This window comes from Lithobates pipiens, unplaced genomic scaffold, assembly GCF_037356315.1.
Source record: "Lithobates pipiens isolate NorthernLeopardFrog02 unplaced genomic scaffold, aLitPip1_a1.2 Scaffold_16, whole genome shotgun sequence".
Taxonomy (NCBI): Eukaryota; Metazoa; Chordata; class Amphibia; order Anura; family Ranidae; genus Lithobates; species Lithobates pipiens.
This window is the reverse complement of record NW_027507748.1, coordinates 168168836-168192334: the sequence shown is the minus strand read 5'-3', so window position 1 is coordinate 168192334 and position 23499 is coordinate 168168836. Positions and strand designations below refer to the sequence as shown.

Below are 23499 nucleotides of genomic sequence, written 5' to 3'. Positions count from 1 at the left end.
TGAAGGCCACAGCCTGGCAATTACAATTTAGTAATAATGCCCTAGACATAACAACCAGGCTGCAGAGAGAAAGGAAAATAGAAATGTATATAAAATTCAGCCCTGATGTATTACTAAATTGAGTTAGCATTATCATTGGAACAATATATGCTCTATTTCCCATTATTTATGAAGCCCAGTTCTCCTCTTTCTTACCAATTACATCCCCTATCATTTCCAAAATCTACAAACTGTTTTCAATCAACAGATTTCTTTATTATAGTGTGCAGCCTGCTTGTTACTCCCTCTCTCCTATGTCGAATCCTTGATTGGACAAGCAGTTCTGAATTTAACATGGACTGTGATTGCACATATCAAATAAATTAAACCTGCCAATCTCCCCTTGGAGAAAATCCTTTAGCTGTAGTATGGCTGAGAACAACGAGAGTATATTTGCTTAGGGGCAAATGAAAGGGGATGAAATCTGGACATGGAAACTCTCATTTATTGCATTGTTATGACTTTTCAACTAGATACTCAAACAGTGGAACCTATGGCTACAATCACTAAGTAAATGTGCATTGCGAATGGAAGAAAAAAAAAAAAATACTCTTTCCAAGACGACCAAATTAAGACACAAAAATCTAAAATAAACGAGGCATTTAAGATGAATACAATATACGACTGAAAAAACATGTTGGGGAAAATTTACTAAAACTGATGCAAACAGAACCTTGTGCAGCTGTACATAGTAGCCAATCAGCTTATAACTTCAGCTTGTTCAATTAAGCTTTGACAATAAAACCTTGATTAATATGCACAGCTGCTCCAAATTCCAAAATGTGAACCAGTTTTAGTAAAGCCTGGTACACACAGGCTGAGCGTCGGGTGGCATTGGCCAGTTCAATAGAAACTATCCAACATTTAGCCTTTGCGTGCTGGAGTTGGTCTGACAGAAGCTGGCTGTTCAGCTGGCTTCTGTCAAAGAGGCATATGTCCGAAAAAGGTCTGCCGACTGGCTCCCGATCAGCACTCAGCCAATGGAGTATTCTGGGGGGTTTGAACGAAAAAATAAATAAAACTACTGGTGTGTACGAGGCTTAAATCTGTCCCTTTGCATCCTAGAATTAGACTATAAAAAAAAAAAAAAAGACGGACATTACCTATTACTTTCATGGTATAATAGATCTGAACAAAGTAAACATTTTAGATTACTTTTTGATTACTTATAGTCAGCTTTTTTTTTGTTAGAATATAGGTGCAGATACTCATTCCCCTGCCGAATGGTAGGTGTGGTCAAATTGCCAACAGTGGGAAGGTCTTAAAGAGGCATAGTTAAAACCAGAGTCTACTCACTGCATACAAAGCACACAAAGCCACCATCAGAAATCATGGGACCCCCTCACTATAGCCTCTGTCAGGACCCATATACCCCTCAATCCCATCACAAAAAATGCTTCCGAGTATAAAAGAGGGAGACTGCAACAGCTCTGACCATTAAGTGTAAGGTGCACAGTCGGACGCCTCCCAGCATAAATTGCATGTAAAATCCGACAGGCTGGTTGTACCCAAGTTGATCAACTTGGGTACATTCGACCCGTCCATACATGGTTCGAATCTCCACCAGTTCCTGCTGAACTAGCTGAGATTCTAACCTTCTATACCTTAATTTCCTTGGCTGTGGAGGAGGGCCTTGCTGTGCAATAGGCATCTGCAGGTTGGAGCAGTTAAGAATTCCCTGCAACATAGTTAAGGTAAATAGCAACACTTCCATGCATGCAAAGATGCCTGCTGCTACAATGCCTCTATTCCTTCCTGCTTTTCTTTTACCGTAGGTTGCCATGGTAAAAGCTTGCACTTGGTAAGGTCATAGCTAACATGGCAATGTATAAACAAATGAACAGAAAAAGGGACAGGGTATGAACATGTGCAAAATCTAATGCCATTGCCACCCAGAATGGCAATGACATCAATGCAAAGCATGGTAAGGTTTAGGAGTGGTGTAGGTAAAAAGTGCCAGTTCTGAGCCCCCTTCATACACTCACGTACCTGCCAGGAGTTGATTGAATGCAGGCTTTTTATTAGGGAGACTAGGGAATCATTCTCCACCCCCCCCCCCCCCCCCCAGTTTCAATAGGATCTGGTCTTCAATGGTGTCTGGGTTATAGTTACAGTATAACCTAAAAGTTGCCGTATTGCCATATTCTTGTATGTGTTGGTGCTCTTATGCTGTTCAAAGTTGGTGTTTTTTATTTAATAGGCCAACCCTGAGCTTGTATTTTCTCTGTGGCCTTGTAGCAAGATTTTTAGACGAACACTTCAATTGTACACCACACTTAGTTACACTAGAGCTCATCTAGGAGCTTCAAAGAAAAGGGTAAATATTTGTACAATTGGGACTTTTTAGTATATTTGAAAATGATTTGGAAAACAGTGTAGAATATTTTATATTCTACATCATTAACTTAACTACTTTGTCCATGATTTGGAAGTGGATAAAAAAGGATGGGGGAGAAGAGGGCAAAGCACTGTGGAGTTTGCTTTATTCTCCAAGAAATAGACGGCAACTTATTAAACATCACTGGGAGTGACCTTTAGGGTTGCTCAAGGTTCAGTTACAATCACAAAAGATTTTCAAGGATGCGCAAATGTATGGTATTCAAGGAGTCTTAGATTGCAATCGACGTTACAGGCTACTTTCATTTGAATTTCAAATCAATGGGGGAAAAAAATGCCTGTCACAACCACATTAGCATTCACACACAGGGATATAAAATGTACGGTGGTAAAAGGCAATACCACATATAATAAATGTTACTTTCAAAAAGAAAATGTCATAAGTGCCACCTATGGCCGCCGTGATGACACCTATTGTATGTGTACAATGTATGATAGCTATATATCTTTATCTTCACCTGTGTGGTATCAGCAAGGCAAGAGCAATGAGTATCAATGCATAACACATTTCTAATTTTAGGACAAACCAAAGAGAACACCCATTAAAGTGGTATTTGTCAAAGTTCTGAAGTGTGTGAAATACTCCTTTTGATGTACTCACATTAGAGAGATGGCATGAAGCAGTGATCATCAGTTTAGTAAGGGTACAGTAGGAATTGTTAAGCTATTTTTGTGTTGCAGTATTGGAAAATGAATATTGAAATTTATTAAGGGAACTAAATATGTTTCTTCCAAATTAGATCGAAAAAAATACTGATCAGGAATTTTTTTTTCCCTAAAGAGAAAATGAGAACTGCCCAAGGGGTTACATTTTTTCTTCCTTTGGAACTAAACATCAGGAGCTGTGTAAGATCAAAATGACTAACTCTGAGGCACCAATATTATATACAGTATATGCATGAATGATAAATGCTCGATATACTCCTACCATTCTGAAGTGGTTTCTGTGGTCACAGTGGCACCAAAGGATATTCTACTCTGACCATATACATTAACATTGTGTCAAAAATAACACTAATTGCTGAGGATGCAAGGGATAATTTAAGGTATCTACAAACATTACAAAACATTCAGTCAGATCGAGGAAGGTTTGGATGGTTGACCCATTCCTCAATAGTGCCTGGCTTGCAAATTTCTAACAGTAACAGTATCTATTCAGGAAAGTCTATTCACTTCATTATCAAATGTTAAAAGCAAACTTTTTTTTTTTCAAATGGCATTCTGCAAGTGCTCAAATGTACTGATGAATTTTCATATGAATGTTCATGTGATCATTGTTCAAAAATTGACTAGCAGTATGTCCAGCTTAAGCCTCTTGGCCTTTGGTTATTTCTGGACTGTCCCTATTGGTCTTCCAAGACCAGGCTTTACCAGAGGGTATTAACGTGAGATCCTACAATCCTCTTCATAGGATCAAATCTGTATGTTTACAACAAATGTACTTCACTTTTGTTGCCAGCGGTTTAGACATTAATAGCTGTGTGTTACGTTATTTTGAAGGGACAGCAAATGTACACTGTTATACAAGCAGTACACTCACTACTTTACATTGTAGCAAAGTATAATTTCCTCAGTGTTGTCACATGAAAATATATAATAAAATATTTACAAAAATATTTACAAAAATGTGAGGGGTGTACTCAACTTTGAGGTAGTGTGTGTGTGTGTGTGTGTGTGTGTGTGTGTGTGTGTGTGTATGTGTGTATGTGTGTATGTGTGTATGTGTGTATGTGTGTATGTATGTATATATATATATATATATATATATATATATATATATATATCTATATATATCTATATCTATATCTCTATATCTATATCTCACACACGCACACAGTGGGAACATTTTTATTTTTTATATGTACATTTTTTTTTAAAGTTGCTATTGACATTAAATTCACCACGTTAGTAACAACCCATGCAAGCCATACATAAAGAAACCAAAACAAATAAGTTCAGAAATTAAATTATGTGCAATAAGATTGGAATGTCACAGAGAAAAAGTATTGAACACGCTAACTGAAATGTATTTAATACTTGGTACAAAATACTTTGTGAGTAATGTGGTAATGACAGCCTCAAGACGCCTCCTGTATGCTAGGCGCATGCATTGCTAAGGTGTGATTTTTACCCATTCTTTCACACAGTCTTCAAATGTTGAAGGTTCTGTGGGCCTCTTCTATGAGCTCTGATCTCTAGTTATTTCCATAGATTTTCTATTGGATTCAAGTGATTACCGTATATACTCGAGTATAAGCCGAGATTTTCAGCCTCTTTTTTGAGGCTGAAAGTGCCCCCCTCGGCTTATACTCGAGTCATCGCTGTCTGCCCGCTCGATCAGCGTGTCGAGCAGACAGACAGCGGCCATTCTATTCAAAAGCCGCGCCTCCGGCTCCGCCTTCGCCTGTGATAGGCGGAACACTGAATTTCCCAGCAGCCTGTGTTCCGCCTATCACGGACATCGTATCATCCTCGTACTACGGACGAGGATGATACGACGTCTGTGATAGGCGGAACACAGGCTGCTGGGAAATTCAGTGTTCCGCCTATCACAGGCGAAGGCGGCGGCGCAGCTTTTGAACTTTACAATGGCCGCCGACGAAGAGGGCACGGGACAGGACGGGACGGGGGCAAGGCAAGGCACGACACGGGACGGATGCAAGGAGGCAAGGCACGGCACGGGACGGAGGCAAGGAGGCAAGGCACGGGACGGAGGCTCGGGACAAAGGTAGGCTGGACACACACACACACACACACACACACACACACACACACACACACACATGGATGGAGACACACACAGGGATGGATGGATGGATGGATGGAGACACACACACACAGGGATGGATGGATGGAGACACACACACACAGGGATGGATGGATGGAGACACACACACACAGGGATGGATGGATGGATGGATGGAGACACACACACACAGGGATGGATGGATGGATGGACACACACACACACAGGGATGGATGGACGGACACACAGGGATGGACGGACACACAGGGATGGACGGACACACAGGGATGGACGGACACACAGGGATGGACGGACACACACACAGGGATGGACAGGCATGTCTCACCCTCGGCTTATACACGAGTCAATAAGTTTGCCAGTTTTTTTGGGGGTAAATTGGGGGCCTCGGCTTATATTCGGGTCGGCCTATACTCGAGTATATACGGTAACTTTTTTTTTAAAGCCAAATTGAAAATGTCCAAATTGGGCCCAAAGTGTCAATATTTTGTGTGGCCACTGTTATTTTCCAGCACTGCCTCTGGGGCATGGAGTTCACCAAAGCTTCACAGATTGCCACTGGAGTCCTCTTTCACTCCTACTACTATTTGACAACATCACAGAACTGGTGGATGTTAGAGACCTTGCACTCCTCCCCCTTCCATTTGAGGATGCCCCACAGATGCTCAATAGGGCTTAGGTCTGGAGACGTGCTTGGCCAGTCTATCAGCTTTACCCTCAGCTTCCTTAGCAAGGCAGTGATCATCGGAGGTGTGTTTGGGGTCGTTATGTTGGAATACTGCCCTGCGACCCAGTCTCTAAAGGGAGGGGATCATACTCTGCTTCAGTATGTCACTGCACATGTTGGCATTCATGGTTCCCTCAATGAACTGCAGTTTCTCCAGTGCCGGCAGCACTCATGTAGCCCCAGAGCATGACACTCCCACCACCAAGCTTGACTGTAGGCAAGACACACTTGTCTTTGTACTCCTCACCTGGTTGCCGCCACACATGCTTGACACCATCTGAACCAAATAAGTTTATCTTGGTCTCGTCAGACCACAGGACATGGTTCCAGTAATCCAGGTCCTTAGTCTGCTTGTCTTCAGCAAACTGCTTTCTTGTGCATCATCTTTAGAAAAGGCTCCCTTCTGGGACAACAGCCATGCAGACCAATTTGATGCAGCATGCGGACTATAGTCTGGGCACTGACAGGCTGACCCCTACCCCTTCAACCTCTGCAGCAATGCTGGCAGCACTCATATGTCTATTTCTCAAAGACAGCTTCTGAATATGACGCCAAGCATGTGCACTCAACTTCTTTGGTTAACCATGGCAAGGCCTGTTCTGAGTGGAACCTGTCCTGTTAAACTGCTGCATGGTCTTGGCCACCTTGCTGCAGCTCATTTTTAGGGTCTTGGCAATCTTCTTATAGCCTTGGCCATCTTTATGTAAAGCAAAAATATATATATTTTTTTTTTTTAGATCCTCAGAGTTCTTTGCCATGACATGCCATGTTGAACTTCCAGTGACCAGTATGACAGAGTGATGGCGATAACACCAAATATAAAACACACCTGCTCCCCATTCACACCAGAGACCTTGTAACATTAACAAGTCACATGGCACCGGGAAGGGAAAATGTCCAATTGGCCCAATTTGGACATTTTCACATTGTTGCTGACCAAGTACACCCCTTCAGGGAAATGGTATTCCCTGATGACAGCGACATCCTTTAGTAGGATACTGTAAAAATGTTTCAAGAACAGTTTGAGTAACACCACAGCAAGTTCAAGCTGTTGACTTGGCTTCAAAACTCTCTATATCTCAATCTATGGGACGTGGTAAAAAAGCAAGTCCATGGAGGCACCACATCGAAACTTACAGGATTTGCTACCAACGGCTTTGCACCAGATACCACAACATGCCTTTGATGTTCTAGTGGTGTCCATGCCTCGGCAGGTCAGGGCTGTTCTGATGGCAAAAGAGGGAACTACTCAATATTAGATGGTCGTATAGCTGATCTCCACAGACAGGAAGTAAAAGGAAATCTTCGTAATAAACCATATATGGTAAAACACCAAAAATAGTTTTAACCCTCACTACTTGATTCAACCTGGGGGGCGGCTGGGGGGAACCACAGATTTGGCTTAAAATATACTTTAAGGATGAATTTAAGGTGTGATTTTTCTTGCATAGTTATTTTGGTCCAGTGGGGACCTATGTAAGAATGCATATCGCAAAACTGACCAGTCGCAGTGCGAGCTGAAAACCACTGTAGTCATCACCTCTACTACAGTGATAGCAGAATCTTCCAGGTACAGTCAAGAGCAGCTGCAATTCTGCATAGTAACCATAGGCGGTCGCTTGTTTGCCACTTCCATCATTTATATAAAGCCTTGTATTTTTTTTAAAACACAAGGCATTTTATGATTGGATGAGATTGAAAACCACCCAGTTTCCTCCTCTCATCCAATCTAAGAACGCCTTGTATTCATTGAAAAAATACAAGGCTTTCTCTGAATGGAGGCAGTGCAGAGCGAGCGACCCTCTTATTATGCAGAGGGTCAGCTGATCAGCACTGGACCTAGAAGACTGCGGTTATCATTGTAGTACTACTACAGTGATTTACAGCTTCCACAGAGATCAGTCAGCTTTAAGGGAAACTCCAAAGGACAAATTCAATCAGAATATCAGAATATGCAACATAAAGAGTCATTTTTTGTAATGTGAAATTAAAAAATAGTGCTCCACAAAGTTATAAGCACAAAAACGGGAGAACGATGCTCTACTACCGGCAACAAAAACTAGCCATTACACATAATAGAGGTTAACGCAATAAAGATATAGACACAATAGGAAGCCTGCACAACTGCAGTCCCTAATACTACTAAAGCTCTCAAGGGGGAACAAAGTTAAAATCAATATTGCTCAAGTCTGCAAGCAAATTTTGTTCCAATTTGCTGAGATATCAGTTGATTGCTAGTGAAATCTGCATTGTGCATGTCCAGCCTAAGAAAATTCAGCTGATTTTTTTTCAGGAGAAAAGGTTCATTAAAAAGGGGGTATATAAAGAACTCCATAATAGCTAAAGCGTTTTTCTATTGTGTAAATAGAAATTGGGCTGCCTATCATTCAGTCATATTTGTGTGTCTTTTAGTGATCACTCAGCTTGTAACAGACATTTCATCTAAGTGGAGATACTATGTTATGTTTTATGTCAAAATAATTACATAATTATATTCAAAGCTAAATTATTTAAGATGGGAAAACATTCTGATATGCTTTTGACAGTCAGAATCTTAGCAGGCACAAATCATCTTAACAATGAATTTCCATTAACACGTGTATTTACTTCATTTAAACCAGTACTCACAAATATGTATCAACCACAGGTATAATTCCATGCAATTGTTAAAAGGTGGTCATTTGTAACATGAAACACTTTTTTGCACAATGCCTCTACTTTATTGTTGCACTGTATTTATATTACTCCTGCTTGTTTTCCCACTGACAGTCAGCCAGAGCCTGCATGATCTTACCCAGAAATCCTTTACTTACCATTTAAGTCTAAAATATGTAGTGCTAAAAAGTTTGTACGCAACATTCAAGTGAGAAAGGCTGGAGATTCTGTACTATGCAATTAAACCCTTTTAAGTCATTCAATAACTGTTTAACTAAATGCATGTGGACTTGAGTTGCTAGGAGGGCATGTTATTAAGCCATTCACATGTTTATCCATTAGCAAAGTTATTTTTCAGAAGAAACGATTGAAAAATAAAAAAGTAGCCCAAACAACTGTAGTATTTGAAGATTTAATTCTTTGTAGATAGGTACATTTTAAAAGTATGACTCTATATTGCTGGGCTCCAGAACACAGGTATAAGCAAAGGATTTATGGTAGTATTGCCCTATTGCTATTTTTTTTAGTGCAGGTTTCAGAATAAAAGCTGATCCTCTGTACTTTTATGTACCCTAAAGAATAACCTTATTTATCTTATAAATTATTAACATTGTTAGATAGGATTCAAGTATCCTCTTAAACCTTCCCATCCTTCTTAATACATTCAGAGGGCTTTTTTTTTTTAGGGACGATGCAGAATGATAAAATACGTAAAGTCTATTACAGTAACAGTAATTATATTGCTTCTTCAGAACATTTAATAAACAGCAAGTATCTTCAGTCCACACGTCATGTTTTAAATCACCAGTGTGCTCTCTTGCTCTAAAAGTTAGGTTGGCCATACACAAGTTTTTTTTTTTCCCCCTTCAACATGTGGGTTGAACAAAAGAAAATGACTCGACTCCTCCTGCTGAGCTACTGTATTCTGACAGTGGGGAGGCAGCAACACTGATCGAGAGACAATTTTCCAACTGGTTGGTTGTACACAAGTCAATCAATAGACATGTACAACCAGCCTATCCATATCGAAACGTGGCTGGTCCCTGCTGAATCAGCCAAATATGAATCAATGTATTGTCGAGTTTAATGATAACCATAACATATTCAGAGCATCTCCTGATTTCTCCATCTGGAGTGCTAATGAACACACCAGGGGGAATACAGCCAAGATTACCATGCTCCTCCAGAAAAGGGAATGTCCAAAGCTTGGCCCCACTTCTCCTGTGGGTCACAGGAGTGCATTCAGTTTTGCACTCCTATGACCCGTATTCAGGGCACTGCGGTCTAGTATCCGCTGTCGGCTGATGCCACTCAGCCAGTCCAGGCCCTGAAGGGACCCAGACTTTAATGTCAGGATCCACCCAGAATTCTGACCGGTAGCTAGCTCAGCCTCAGCACGCCGTTGAAAGATTGAGCCAGCCACTTAGGCCCCCTTCACAGCCCAGCCGTCCAGTGAGTGTGTTGGAGGGGCAGAGCACAGAGTCAGTGACTGAACGTCACCGGCTCTCTGTTCACTGAAGACTGAAAACTGAGTGAGCAGTGGCCTGTGATCATTTAGTTGTTGGTCTTAAAAAAACTAACAAAAAACAAAAAAAAAACACCACATCGAATATTTGGGAAGTTGCAACATATTACATTTTTGGTTTTGGGTTTAATACCACTTTAAACGCTTCCTGATTTAGATGATATTGTTGAAGTTTATTGCACATCCAGTCTTAATTCAACCGCCATTCATATCCAAGACCAAATGTTTCTCCTCAACTTTCAACTGCCGCAAACGAGATTCTGACTATTTTATGCAGATATACATTATACTGAACTTTTATTTGTAGTTTTGTACATGCCATTTTTGACATTTGTTTGATATATGACTGGTAGCCGTTTAGCACTACCTATATTATAATACCGGATTCATATAGTGCCAATTGTTTGTGTAGCGCTTTACAAAATGAAGGCAAACATTACAGTTACAATACAAACTTGGTACAAGCAGAATCAGAGGGCCCTGCTCATTAGAGCTTACAATCCAAGAGGTATTTTTCTATATGTCAAACCTGTACACTGGCTATCTGATATGTGTCTGTAATATCTGCTCTTGGAAAAAAAAAAAGTTCCTAATAAAAACTTGTTAATATAAATACATAATACAACTTTAAATAGATGGAAAACCATCACTCACTAAGTGTTGCATGCACTATGATTATCACACCATACACAAGTGAGCCTTAATTAGCACTTTTGATACACAAGCCTCTCTACTACTACCACTGTTGCCTGTTAAAGTGGTTTTAATAGGTGCAAAGAAACAAGGCAATTATTTGCTATGCCCTAGACATATTAATAAACTAAACCTATGCAGGAGAACCATACATTTTGATAAAATAATGTGCGGCCAATTATTACTTGTTAATGTGGCTTCACAAGCTGCTAACCTTCGTGTAGGCTTGGTATATGGCATGTCTGTAAGGGTAGAAATGCCTTTGCAGGAATGCAAAACCTCTTGCTGAGCAGAGATTTTTCAGGTCCACCTCTTACCGATCTATAACAAATTCTTCATTCTAACATAATTCTGAAGCATAAGACAACGTAATACAAGTGGGCCACATGTATCCTCACCTTTCTCCTGCTCAGTAACAACCTTCTCCAGCGCATAATCCCAGTCAAAGATAAATCGATAGAAACATAGCTGAGTGTACAAGGCTTTCTCTGGGTACTGCAAAATAATCAGGGAAAAAAATCAATATGAGCAACTGGTACATTTATCACCCTGTAAAATGTGAGAGTAAAACTGCTTTAATGCAACAAAGCAGGTATGCAAGCGATTATCCAGAACAAAAACAGCAGAATTCATCCTTACTTCAAGAGCAAATGTCTGTGAATATCACCTTTACAAACCCCCTCAAATATGAGAAAGCATACACAGCAGAAAGCAACGCCATACAAACACAAGTACATATTGCTTTAATTCAATTTGATTTAAGTTGTAGCAGCACTGATTGAGGAAAACCATGTTATGATCAGCCATTTTTATTACTTTCAAGCCAGCCACTAATTTTTCCACCTCCATGAAGGGAGGGGATTAAAAAAAAAAAAAAGGCCTTTTTGTGGATGAATTATGTCTTTACATCTGCTTGCCTGCAGCACACTAGTAACTTCAAGCAACACTACACTAGGTTGCAGAACTGTGCATAGTACTGTTTGGGCTAGAGACGTGCAGTCAGGGCCTCACCTGCCATGAACATAAAAATAAAATTGAAGCTTTGAGGCGCGGAGACCTGGGGTCGCAGAGATATGGGGCTCCTTGCACAGCCTGTCAGAAGCTAAAGACAGAGCGACCACATTAAATAAAAGCTGACACACTCTCAGAGGCACCGAGCTCAATGAACAGCTCGGAGTCTTGGACCAATGGTAAAGTACCATTGGTCCCAGCTGTCCAATAAAAATGCTGCAGTGGAGGTACACCTCTCACTACAGTGTCATAGAAGGGGCATGCAACTAAAAAAAATAAATGCTCCCCCCTTCCAGTCCAGCCCTCTTAACTAGAAGGAAAACATGTGTTTATGTATATAAGATTTACCCACAATCCCAGTTAAGAGGGAGAAACCAAATTCTGTTGGAAAAGGTACTGTTATATTCAAGCTAAATCATATATGTATATGATAATTATTTATCTATTTACTGTGAAATGACTGGTTGGAAATAATAACTTCAAACTTCAGTAATTTGTCCATTAAGCCATCTGCTTGAGTACAGCTTTTGAAAATATAGTATATTACCTTAAAAACAATATATACTTATTTGCATAACCCAGGCCAATTCTGACACTTCTCTCCTACATGTAAAAATCATCTTTTTTTTGCTCGAAAATTACTCAGAACTCCCAAACATTATATATATTGTTTTAGCAGACACCCTGACGCTTTAAATATTTTTTTTTTTTTACAGGTTACATGTTTAGAGTTAGAGGTGGTCTAGTGTTAGAATTATTGCTCTCACTCTAACGATCGGGCGGGTGTAACCTTTGTGTATTTGGGTCTGATACTAGCCAGTACCACACCAGCCACTGACCTCACCTCATGTTCTTGGTTTGGACCTGCTTTGTCCCCAATAGCAAACCACTTCTTGGTGTATTGGATTCTATTTTCCCCTATATAAAACTCTGCAGCATGCTAAATTGCCCAGAGGGGGCAATAGTAACTATGGAGGAGCACTTTTATATTAATACATAAAAATTTAGCATTTGCTATACTGACAGGCACTCCATGTATGCAAGCTTTGTGCATTCTGTAGTATAATGAAACATTCTATGATAATGAACGTACACCTGAAATAGAAAATGCCTACATATTAAAATATGCATCATACATGAGGAAGGGATAAAAGCCACATCCCTATGTTTCATTCTTTGAAAATGCAGTACAAAATAAGAATATGACTGGTTGCTGTTACGTATATAAAAAAAAAAAAAAAAAAAAAAAAAAAAAAAAATGATCAGGTCCACTGTGCCTTATGATTACACAATTCGGAATATGCCACAAAGCAAAATAATTGAGACAGCCTCTGAAGGGAATAATCATTATTCAGCTCAAAAAGCCCCAGCTTTACTGCCATGAAAAGGCCTTTGTGGTATTGTTCTTTTGTTGATGGCATCAGTTTGAGATGTTTGAGACTATTCAGAAGTCATTGATAGGTGCTGACCTGCGGTTAACCTCCTCCTGACCTGCATCAAGTGGGTTTTGCACCCCTTTAGACTCGTATGGTAATGCAATACCCATTTGAAAACAAACAAAAGCCAATCAACACAGGCTCTCAGAAGTATGCAGTAAGAGTCGGTTCACACAGAGGCGACTTAGCAGCCTGACAAGTTGCATCCTGTTCTGTACTATGGAACTGTGCTAATAGGAGTGACTCAAGTCACTCAGACTTAGAAAAAGATTCCTGCACTACTTTTGGGGTGAACTCAGGTGACTTGCATTGACTTCTATACAGAAGTCATTTTGCAAGCCGCCGCTGAAGTCGTGTGCAGGTCGCCTGAGGTAGTCGTGCTGCCTCTGTGTGAATCGGCTCTAAGAGTCACAGGCTTCTAAAAAAAAGTGTTTTTTTCCCCTGACATAATCAGAATTAAAACTGGCAGATGTAGAAAAGTTCTCCAGTTTCCAAACTGAAATTATATTCCTATGCAAGGTGCACCAAATTAATAAATCTTATCCTACATAGCCCCCAGTGCATCCATTACAAAGACCTGAGGATCCCTGTTCCTGGTATCAAATCTGTACAGTTGTTGAACCTTGACGATAAAAGGCCCTTGTCTGGTGTCCCCCACCTACGACAGTGGTTTAGAAACAGGTGAATTGACAAATCACCTCTGGAACCAGACCTTGATGACTGAGAAAGTCAGCCTGCCAATTTTCGTGCCTGGAATTTGCACTGCAGACAGGGCTGGAACATGGTTTTCTATCCAAGGTCCACTCCACTTGAGCTGTGCAATGTCTTGAGCCCCCTTTAAGGTTGATGAAAGTCACTGCCATGACAATGTCTGACTAAATTCTGGTTGGGAGGCCGCATAGTTGAGAGGTTCAGCATGGCAAAGCCAACTGAAAGCTGAGCCTTTTGCCAATGACCAATTCCCCATTCATTGAAAAGTGCACCTAGTGTTCCAACCCAGTGTGATAGGTTGTATCCATCGCAAGCACCTTGTAAAACAGTAAATGCCTTTCTTCTGATGACTTGAATGCTACACTGCAAATCCACCTTGCTAGGGCAAGCTTGCTTTTGTTGGTCAGGCAAATAGGAGAATCCAGAGGCCGAGTCTTAACCCACAAAGCCAGAATGTTGAGTTCAGCAGTCTTGGGTGAAATTGGACTTGCGTTATTGCCTCAAGGGCCAAGAAACTCATGTAAAAGTGAATTTTGGGATTTCTCCCCCTTTCCCAAATGTGGGAAAGGAGGGGCCAGGAGCTAGTCCTGAAAAATCTGGACTGAGCCATGTCCAAAATCAGTCCAAGATACTCCAAACAGTGGGTCAGTTCCACTACCGAATTCTGGTAGTTTAGTATCCATACAAATGTCTTGCAAGGTCGCCAGCATTTCATGGACACTTTTGTACAAAAAAGCTGCGCTACAATGGGTGAACGGCTATTTGATATCAAATACATACAGCATACTGTGAAAAATAAAGAATAGCGAAATCCTATACACAAATATTGCATACAATAGTAAATACTATCATATATAACAGGGGTAGGGAACCTTGGCTCTCCAGCTGTTTTGAAACTACAAGTCTAATGAGACATTGCAAGACCCTAACAATCACAGACATGACTCCTAGAGGCAGAGGCATGATGGGATTTGTAGTTTCAAAACAACTGGAGAGCCAAGGTTCCCAACCCCTGATATACAAGATCTGTACACCATAACCAATAAATTAGAGCCATAGTCTTTGCCAAATGTGAAAGGTTGTTAGTCTATTTTCAAATACAGCAATTCTTCACAAGAGTTCCACTGTGACATGACCCAACACCACCGAAAAAGTGCCAAAGAGTGTGTGAGGGACCTCCACCACCAGCAATACTGCCGCTTACCAGCTGCTTTGATCCCTAAATGCGACCAGATATCGCCAATGGCTTATCACCCAGCCAGGGTATAGGTAGCAGGGAAAGGCAAATCCTTTAGAAGGTCCCACTCAGGCAATATTAGGCTCCTATGGTCACACCGCTCGTTAACCACATACAAGAAAAAGGAACCACCATCGCGTAATATTGTCACTTATTTTATTAAAACAAAGATAGTATTGCACTTACGAGCCCGTGCCCCTGGAAGACGTTACTTTTAACGAAACGGCATTGGGTGGTGCGGCGTGCTGACGTCACCAAGATTCTGCGCTGATCCCGGAAGCGACGGGCAGCGAGTATATAGCTGGCCGGCTGGAGTTTTTATATAGGCGCTTTATATCTGAGGACATGTAAGTGCAATACTATCTTTGTTTTAATAAAATAAGTGACAATATTACGCGATGGTGGTTTCTTTACCTTGTATGTGGGAAACGAGCGATGTGACCATAGGAGCCTAATATTGCCTGAGTGGGACGTTCTAAAGGACTCACCTTCCCTGCTCTAACTATACCCTGGCTGGGTGATAAGCCATTGGCGATATCTGGTCTCATTTAGGGATCAAAGCAGCTGGTAAGCGGCAGTATTGCTGGTGGTGGAGGACCCTCACTCTCTTTGACACTTTATCGCTGGTGTTGTGTGTCCTGTCACAGTGGAGATCTTACGAAGAAGTGCTGTATTTGAAAATGGACGAACAACCTTTCACATTTGGCAAAGACTATACCTCTAATTTAGTGGTTATGGTGTACAGATCTTATATATGATAGTATTTACTATCGTATGCAATATTTGTGTATAGGATTTATCCCATTTCTTTATTTTTCACAGTATGCTGTATTTGGTGTCATATAGCCGTTCACCCATTGTAGCGCAGCTTTTTTGTACAAATATGTTGATGTTATTGTGGGTATTGCAGCTTTTAATTTATTCACGGTTCTTAATTTCTCAGTGATTTTAAAACAGTTGTATTCACATTTTTCTTAATTATTTAGACAGCGCTGTATTGCCACTTTTTTGATTTCATGGACACTTATTGGCATGGTCTGGACAGACTTGTTCCTTTAGGGAGATGTCGTCCAGGGTGCAGCGGACCTGGGGTGGGAGTCAATACCTTGGTGAAGACCAGAGGTGTCATGAAAAAGCCAAATGGAAGGGCAACCACTTGTAATGTTCTATGTCCACAGCAAAGTGCACATAGCCCTGTTGAGGGGATAGGGATGGGGGGGGGGGGGGAGTGGATGGAAAGATGGGAATTTGAAAGTATTCATCCTAGATGTCCACAAAGACTGGCGAAAAGGAAGAGATGACTGATCAGGCAGATTCCATATAAATGTTTGATTTGAAATGCCACCTGTTGAGAATCTTCAGATCCAAAATTATGCAAATGTCCCTCTTTTACACAGTAATCAGGTTAAAGTAGAAGCCCCAAAATCTCTCCTTTAGGCTAGGTTCACACTATTGCGATGCGGGAACGCCGCGAATCCGCGGCGTTTTCCCGCATCGCTCACCTCCCGCCGGCAGTTCACACTGCCCTATGCGGACGGCTGGGAGTGTCAATGATATGTTAATGACACCCCCAGATCCGTCGGCATATCGCAGTGCGATCTGCCGACTCGCACAGGAATCGGATCGCATGGTGTGAACCCCCATGCGATCCGATTCCGTTGCGGACCCAAAAAAGGGTCCTGTGCGAGTTTGCTGCGGGACAGCTGCGAGTTCAGCCATACTATCTGTATGGCTGAACTCGCAGTGCTACGGAGATCGGATGTGATTTGCTGTGCGAATCACATCCGGATCTCCCCCCGCAGCAGTGTGAACCCAGCCTTAATGGAAATGGGAGAATCAACATCCCAATAGATGCTCAATTGGATTGAAATCTGGAGAATTTAAACTTGTTATTGTGCTCCTTTAACAATTCTTGAAGTCATAAGACCAAGTCACTTTATTCCATTGCACGGTGCTTCAGTTCTGATGCTCACATGCCCATTGTAGGTGCTTTTGACTATGAACATAGGTAAGCATAGACACCCCAATTGGCTATGCAGTCCATTTCGAAGATGGGCATGGAAGAGACCTGACATTTTTTGTTCCCATGAACAAGAAATTGCAAAGATAATGACTGTATAGTTTATATTTGGGGAATAAGAATATTGTTTAGTGTCACTCTCATTCACTTTTATTAATTCCCGCCCGGCCTATAGCAGAATGACGGCGGGGCAGTGGTTCTGCTATCCTGACTGGGCATCATATGATGTCCAGCAGGATAAGCCGCAGGGGGGCACGCATCGGTTGGTGTTGTAGTGTGTCACTCTGACACACACCGCAACTCCGATCTAGGTAAAGAGCCTCTATCTGATGCTCTTTACCACATGATTACCCGTGATCAAGCACGGCATGTAACCAGGAAGTGTCAGTAAGCGGCTTTCCTCAGTTCAAGCCGACAGGGAGAGCCGATCGGTGGCTCTCCTGTCAGAGGTGCCACCACAGCTGCCCCTCAGTAATGCCTGTCAGATGCCAATCAGTACCTCATCAGCACCATCTATTAGTGTCTGTCAGCACCACCCTATCAGTGAACCTCAGCGCCATTAATTCTACATATTAGTGCCTCCTCATCAGTGCCCGTCAGTGGAGGAAAAAAAAAAAAAAAAAAAAAACTTAAGAAAACTTTTTATCCCCTCAAAAACTTCTTTTAGATCGGTGATGGCAAACCTTGGCACCCCAGATGTTTTGAAACTACATTTCCCATGATGCTCATGCACTCTGCAGTGTAGGTGAGCATCATGGCAAATGTAGTTCCAAAACATCTGGGGTACCAAGGTTCGCCATCGCTGTTTTAGATTATCAAAAAATAAAAACCCCAGTGGTGATCAAACATGACCATAAGAAAGCTCTATTTGTGGGAAGAATGGTAAAAATTTAGTTTGGGTACAGTGCTGCATGACTACGCAATTGTCTTTCAAAGTGTGACAGCGCTGAAAATTGTCCTGGGCAGGAAGGGGGGAGTGCCCTGTATTGAAATGGTTAAACTTACCATAAAGTAGTTGTAATGCCTAAACATTTTTTGCCTTAATGCACTCCTTACATTAAGTTGTCAGCATCCCCCCTCACCCCCCCTTTTACTTACCTGAGCCCTCATTCGATCCAGCGGTGTGCACGTCTACAGCTCTACTCTCCCCGCACTTCCAAGTCTTGCTGGGGCACCCGGAGCCATTGGCCATCAGTCAAAGCCAGTGACTAGGGAGCATGAGGTGGGGCCTAATTCCGCTGTCTGTGTCAATGGATGCAACAATGGGTCTCAGGTGCGAGCACGCACAAGTGCCCCCATAGGAAGCGGCTTCCCATGGGGGCACAGGAAAGAAGGAAGGGGCCAGGAGCACCAGAAAACAGGTTTGCGGTTGCTCTGTGCAATTTCATTGCACAGAGCAGATAAGTATAGACATGCTTGTTATTTTTAATTACCTTTACAATCACTTTATTTAACCCTATTTTAAATTACATGTGACATTTGAATCCTTTTCATTTTGCAAATTCAGAGTGAGCTTCTTTTACAAACCGCGCACATTTATTATTCAATTACATTTTCTACTTCTCATTTCTGTACACCAGTTAGCATCTTAAAGTAATTATAAGGCTTTGTTTTTTGTTATTGTTAATAACAAACATGTCATACTTACCGTCACTGTGCAGTTCATTTTGCACAGAGTGGCCCCGATCCTTGATTTCTGGGATCCTCTGGTGGCGCTGGTAGTTCCTACCCGCATCGTATAACCCCCTAGGACAGGGGTGGCCAACCCGCGGCTCTCGAGCCGCATGCGGCTCTTTGATCGGTTTCCTGCGGCTCTTGCGTTCGGGCTGGTTCATTCGGCTCTTGCGTTCGGGCTGTTTCATTGCGGTGACAGGCAGCCCGAGTCTCTGCACTCCTCCGCTCCTCCCACACATCAACAGCCAATCAGCATGTAGTGTCCCCAGCCCGCCACATTTGAATACATAGGCGCTGGAGTGAGGCTGAAGGGGGGCAGAGGAAGGAGAAACACGCTGTATCTGAAGCCGATGAGATACAAAAAGGTATGACCACAAGTGTGCAGGTTACTGATCTGTCCTCCCTTCTCCCTCTGTCTTGCTCTGTACTTTTTTTTTTTAATAACCACCAGAACACTGATAAGATCTGCTCAGCACATTCTCTGTTGATAGTGTGACACACTGCTGGCTGTTAACCATTTCAGCTTCTTTTCACTTATTTATCCAGAGCTCTGTGTGTGCTGCATGCTTTCTGTGATGTTTTTTGGAAGAATTTACTGCTAGTTCAGGCTAGAAGACCCATTAACTGTTTATTGTTATCCTGACCAGTTCACTGTTTGTAAGACAATTTGTATTTTGGAAATTAGATGAGCTGCTGTCTTCTGTCACATGGATGTACTTTCAAAGGAAGATTACTGACCTGTGGTCTTTGTAGTGTTAAAACAGTGTGTGACATTTACAATAAATCCAGCTGAGCAAAAGTATGTGTGTATGAGGAAGGGATGGGGTGATGTTCATGTGTGCCCATGCGTATGATGTGGCTCTTTGCGGTAACTCGGTAAAAAATGTGGCTCTTGGTCTTCGTCTGGTTGGCCACCCCTGCCCTAGGAGAAAAGCTCTCCTGGGGGGGTGCTCCCAAGTCCAGCATCTGCATCTTTAGATGGACTCGGCCCTGCCTTCTCGTCATTTGATTTGATTGACAGCAGCAGGAGCCATTGGCTGCGCTATCAAGAACTGAGACAACGGGCAGAAGGGAAGAGCATGTCTCTGGTGGGGGAATACAGGACTCAGGTGAGTAAAATGGAGGAGTCGGTCAGCGGCAGAAGTTTTTTCACCTTAATGCATAGGCTGCATTACGGTAAAAAAACCATGAGGGTTTACAACCCCTTTAAATATATTTTAGAAGGTTTCCAACAATAGAAATGACACACATGACTCGTTAATTTGGTGTTTAAGACGAAACACTTTTAGAACTCAGCACACAAGTCACTCTCTCATCACAATCATTGGTTTATTAATTTGGGAGACACATTTCAATCCTTGCATTTATACAATATTTCAAGGGTATATATAAATGTTAATTCATACAATGTCTTAAAATGGTACAATACCAATTCAAACGAGTCTAGTATAAATTCTTATATACATGGGTCCTAAAATAACATTCAAGAAAAACCCACATCTCCAAAGCAGGATATGAAAAAGGGCGACTATGCCTCATTTTCACTATATATACACACTACAACTTTACATACAATTCAGTACTTGTGTCTATAACCCCTAAATCTTTGTCTACATTTACAGAAGACTCAGGAAAAGGAAGAAAGATGGCCTGGCTTTAAACAATTAAGTAAATTTCAAAGCTCAAAGGGGTTGTAAAGCTTTGTGTTTTTTCACCTTAATGCATCCAAGGTGAAAACACACCTTGCACTCTCCCCCCCCCCCCCCGGTTTACTTACCTTAGCCCCGAATCTCCGTGGGCGCGATCCCGAGTTTCTTTCCCCCAGCTCCTGTGGGCTCTTTATTGGATGATTGATAGCAGTGCAGCCATTGGCTTCCGCTACTGTCAATCAAATCAATGCCGTGGCATGCCGGGGACGAGTGATACAGTTGGTGTCTATGGCCGCCGACTGTATTACACGGAAGTGCGTCCGCAAGCTAACCCCCTTGGGAGAGTGCTTCCAAGAGGGGGGGGAGGTGACCCCAGAAGACATGGATCGGGGCCACTCTGTACAAAATGATGAACTGCACAGTGGAGCTAAGTATATCATGTTAGTTATAAAAAATAAATAAAAAATTACAACCCCTTCAACTACATGCAAGCTTTTAAGTGCTTCTTGCCAACACATTTAAACCCCCCTATAAGTTGACTAATTTGCAAGTTTCCAGCCAAGGTAACGGATAAAAAAAAAAAAAAGTGTTAAAGGCAATAGAACATTTTTCTTTGTAGCACATATGCTCACCACACAGAAGAAAGCACTTTTTGGGCTGGTCCACTGTGTGGCTCAAGACCTGGTGGCAGGACTAAAGCATTTGACACATTGATGCAAATTGCTTGGGCAATGTGACCTGTTGCCGTTTACATTTGAGAACACCAACAGGTATTGCGCAATGTTCTGCTTAACAAAATCCTCAGGATTTTAAATTAGGTTGCCTGGCATCATAATACTGAAAGACCAAGCAGAATATATATATATATATATATATATATATATATACACACACACACACACACACAGTGGGAAGAGGAAGGTATGACCTGTAAAAACAATAGCTACTTTGTTTCCTCTTCATGATTATGGGAGTACCATATCAGTGTCCAAGAATCTCTCAAACAATATGTGCCGTTCACTTACTGAGGAAATTATAAGGTCCAATAACACTGAATTATAAATGCATTAAATTTGAACTCCAGGCTAGGAGTTAAATACTCTGTTCAAAAACTTCACAGATGGGTCCTGCGCCTCTTACACAATCTCCATTCATTCCAAATGGGAATTTGTACATTGCCGACACACAGGGGGAGATTTACTAAAATGGGCGTACACAGAATTTGGTGTTGTGCATAGTAACCAATTGTTTTTTTTGCCAAAGCTTAATTGAACAAACCGAAGTTAGAAGCAGATTGATTACTATGCACAGCAGCACGAGATTCTGTGTGCACCAGTATTAGTACTGTAAATCACACCCATAATGAAGGTTTGGTGGAACAGAGAATTGTAAGTGTGTGACCTGTTGAGGTACCAAAGCTCTCCAAGCTACACAAAGTGGAGATACATTTTAGGCCTCATGCACACAGACATAATTAGGAGAAAAAATAAATAAAAGACATGCCCATGGTGTAAACAAAAAAAAAAAAGTGCTATTTTCCCATGGGCAGGGATCTGCAGGTGGGGCAGCTGGCCGTGGAAGTGGTTCACAGTACACCCCTGTAAATGCTGATGCGTCTATACATCGCATTTATACCTGGATACAGCAATTTCCTGAACACAGTCAGTAAAATACAGTGAACACATGGGTAAACACCAACACAGAGAAGCATCAGGATTTACACGAGTACAGGGGCATACAGCAATACATTTCTATGGCTGGCTGTACACCCCACCTGTAGCTCCTTGGGCACAGGAAAAAAATTCTTCAAAGGTTTGCCTGCTATGCTGCTTTGGATATTTAACCCTTAAATTTACACCCATTACCAAGACCTTCCAAGATCTTTAGCAAGCTGTAACAGGTTTTAATGAAGTTTCACGAAGCATGTGTCTCAACAGCCAGCATTCAACATTGACAGGAAGGTTTGGGAGACTGCTGTAATTACATCTGCTGCTCATACCTGCAGCAGTTTGCCTGCCCACCTTTCTATGATGGAGTCCCTTTAAAGCCCAAGCCCTTTGGATCATTAAAGATGAATTGTAGTTATGGTATATTTTTACATAGTTACATTGGTCCAGCTTGGACCAGTGTAACTATGTATTTACCATACCTGGCTTACACCCGTAGAAGCTGGAAATCACTGAAGTGGTGGTCTCTTGTCACTGTCCCGCCGCTCCACCTCATCTAATCAGATTACTTTGCATTCATTCAGAAAACGCAAATGGCACTCATGCTGAGTGGCTAACCTCCTGTGTTCAGAATGTATGCCAGCTGCTCGGCACAGTACCCAGAAACTGGAGATGGCTTAAGTACTTCAGCGATTTCCAGGGGAATCGGGCAGGTAGGTTATATACATAGTTACATTGGTCTAAGCTGGACCAATAAAACTATGTAAACACACATATCAAACATGGAATTGCCCTTTAAGCTCTACCCTGCCAACTGTCAAATTCCAGAATCCTCTGCTGCTGTCCATTAAAGGATTTAATACGGGTATTTATATAGCTCTGACAATTTACGCCGCTCTTTACACATATATTGTACATTCACATCAGTACAGTCAAAGGTCCCCAACTCATTAATGAACACTAGGAAGAGGAGCACATAACCTACCAGCATGTCTTTGGAGTGTGGGAGGAACCCTATGCAGGCACAGAGAGAACATGAAAACTCCAGGCAGGTAAGGCCATGGTAGGGATTCAAAACTTACTACACTAGTGCTGCCAGGCAGAACTGCAAACCATTTGCACTGGATTCTTGGCAATGTATACAAGGGGACTTTATAGGTTGACAAGGATCATTCTAACGACTAACACAGTTATTACTAGGAACCCTAAAGTGCTGCTATTAAGCAATGACATTGCTTAAAAGAAGGTTCAACTAAAACTTGGGTTCATGTTAAGACTCCATCTCAGCTGCATA

General features: G+C 41.8%; 1 protein-coding gene across 1 annotated transcript in view; it reads right to left on the bottom strand.

Annotated features, from left to right (window-relative positions):
* Positions 1-23499, bottom strand: part of POLA1 (DNA polymerase alpha 1, catalytic subunit) — a 539463-nt gene that overhangs the window by 67552 nt on the left and 448412 nt on the right. Inside the window, exon 36 of the mRNA XM_077480771.1 lies at positions 11199-11295. Coding sequence (XP_077336897.1) covers positions 11199-11295 — 97 coding nt within the window. The remainder of the gene's footprint in view (positions 1-11198; positions 11296-23499) is intronic.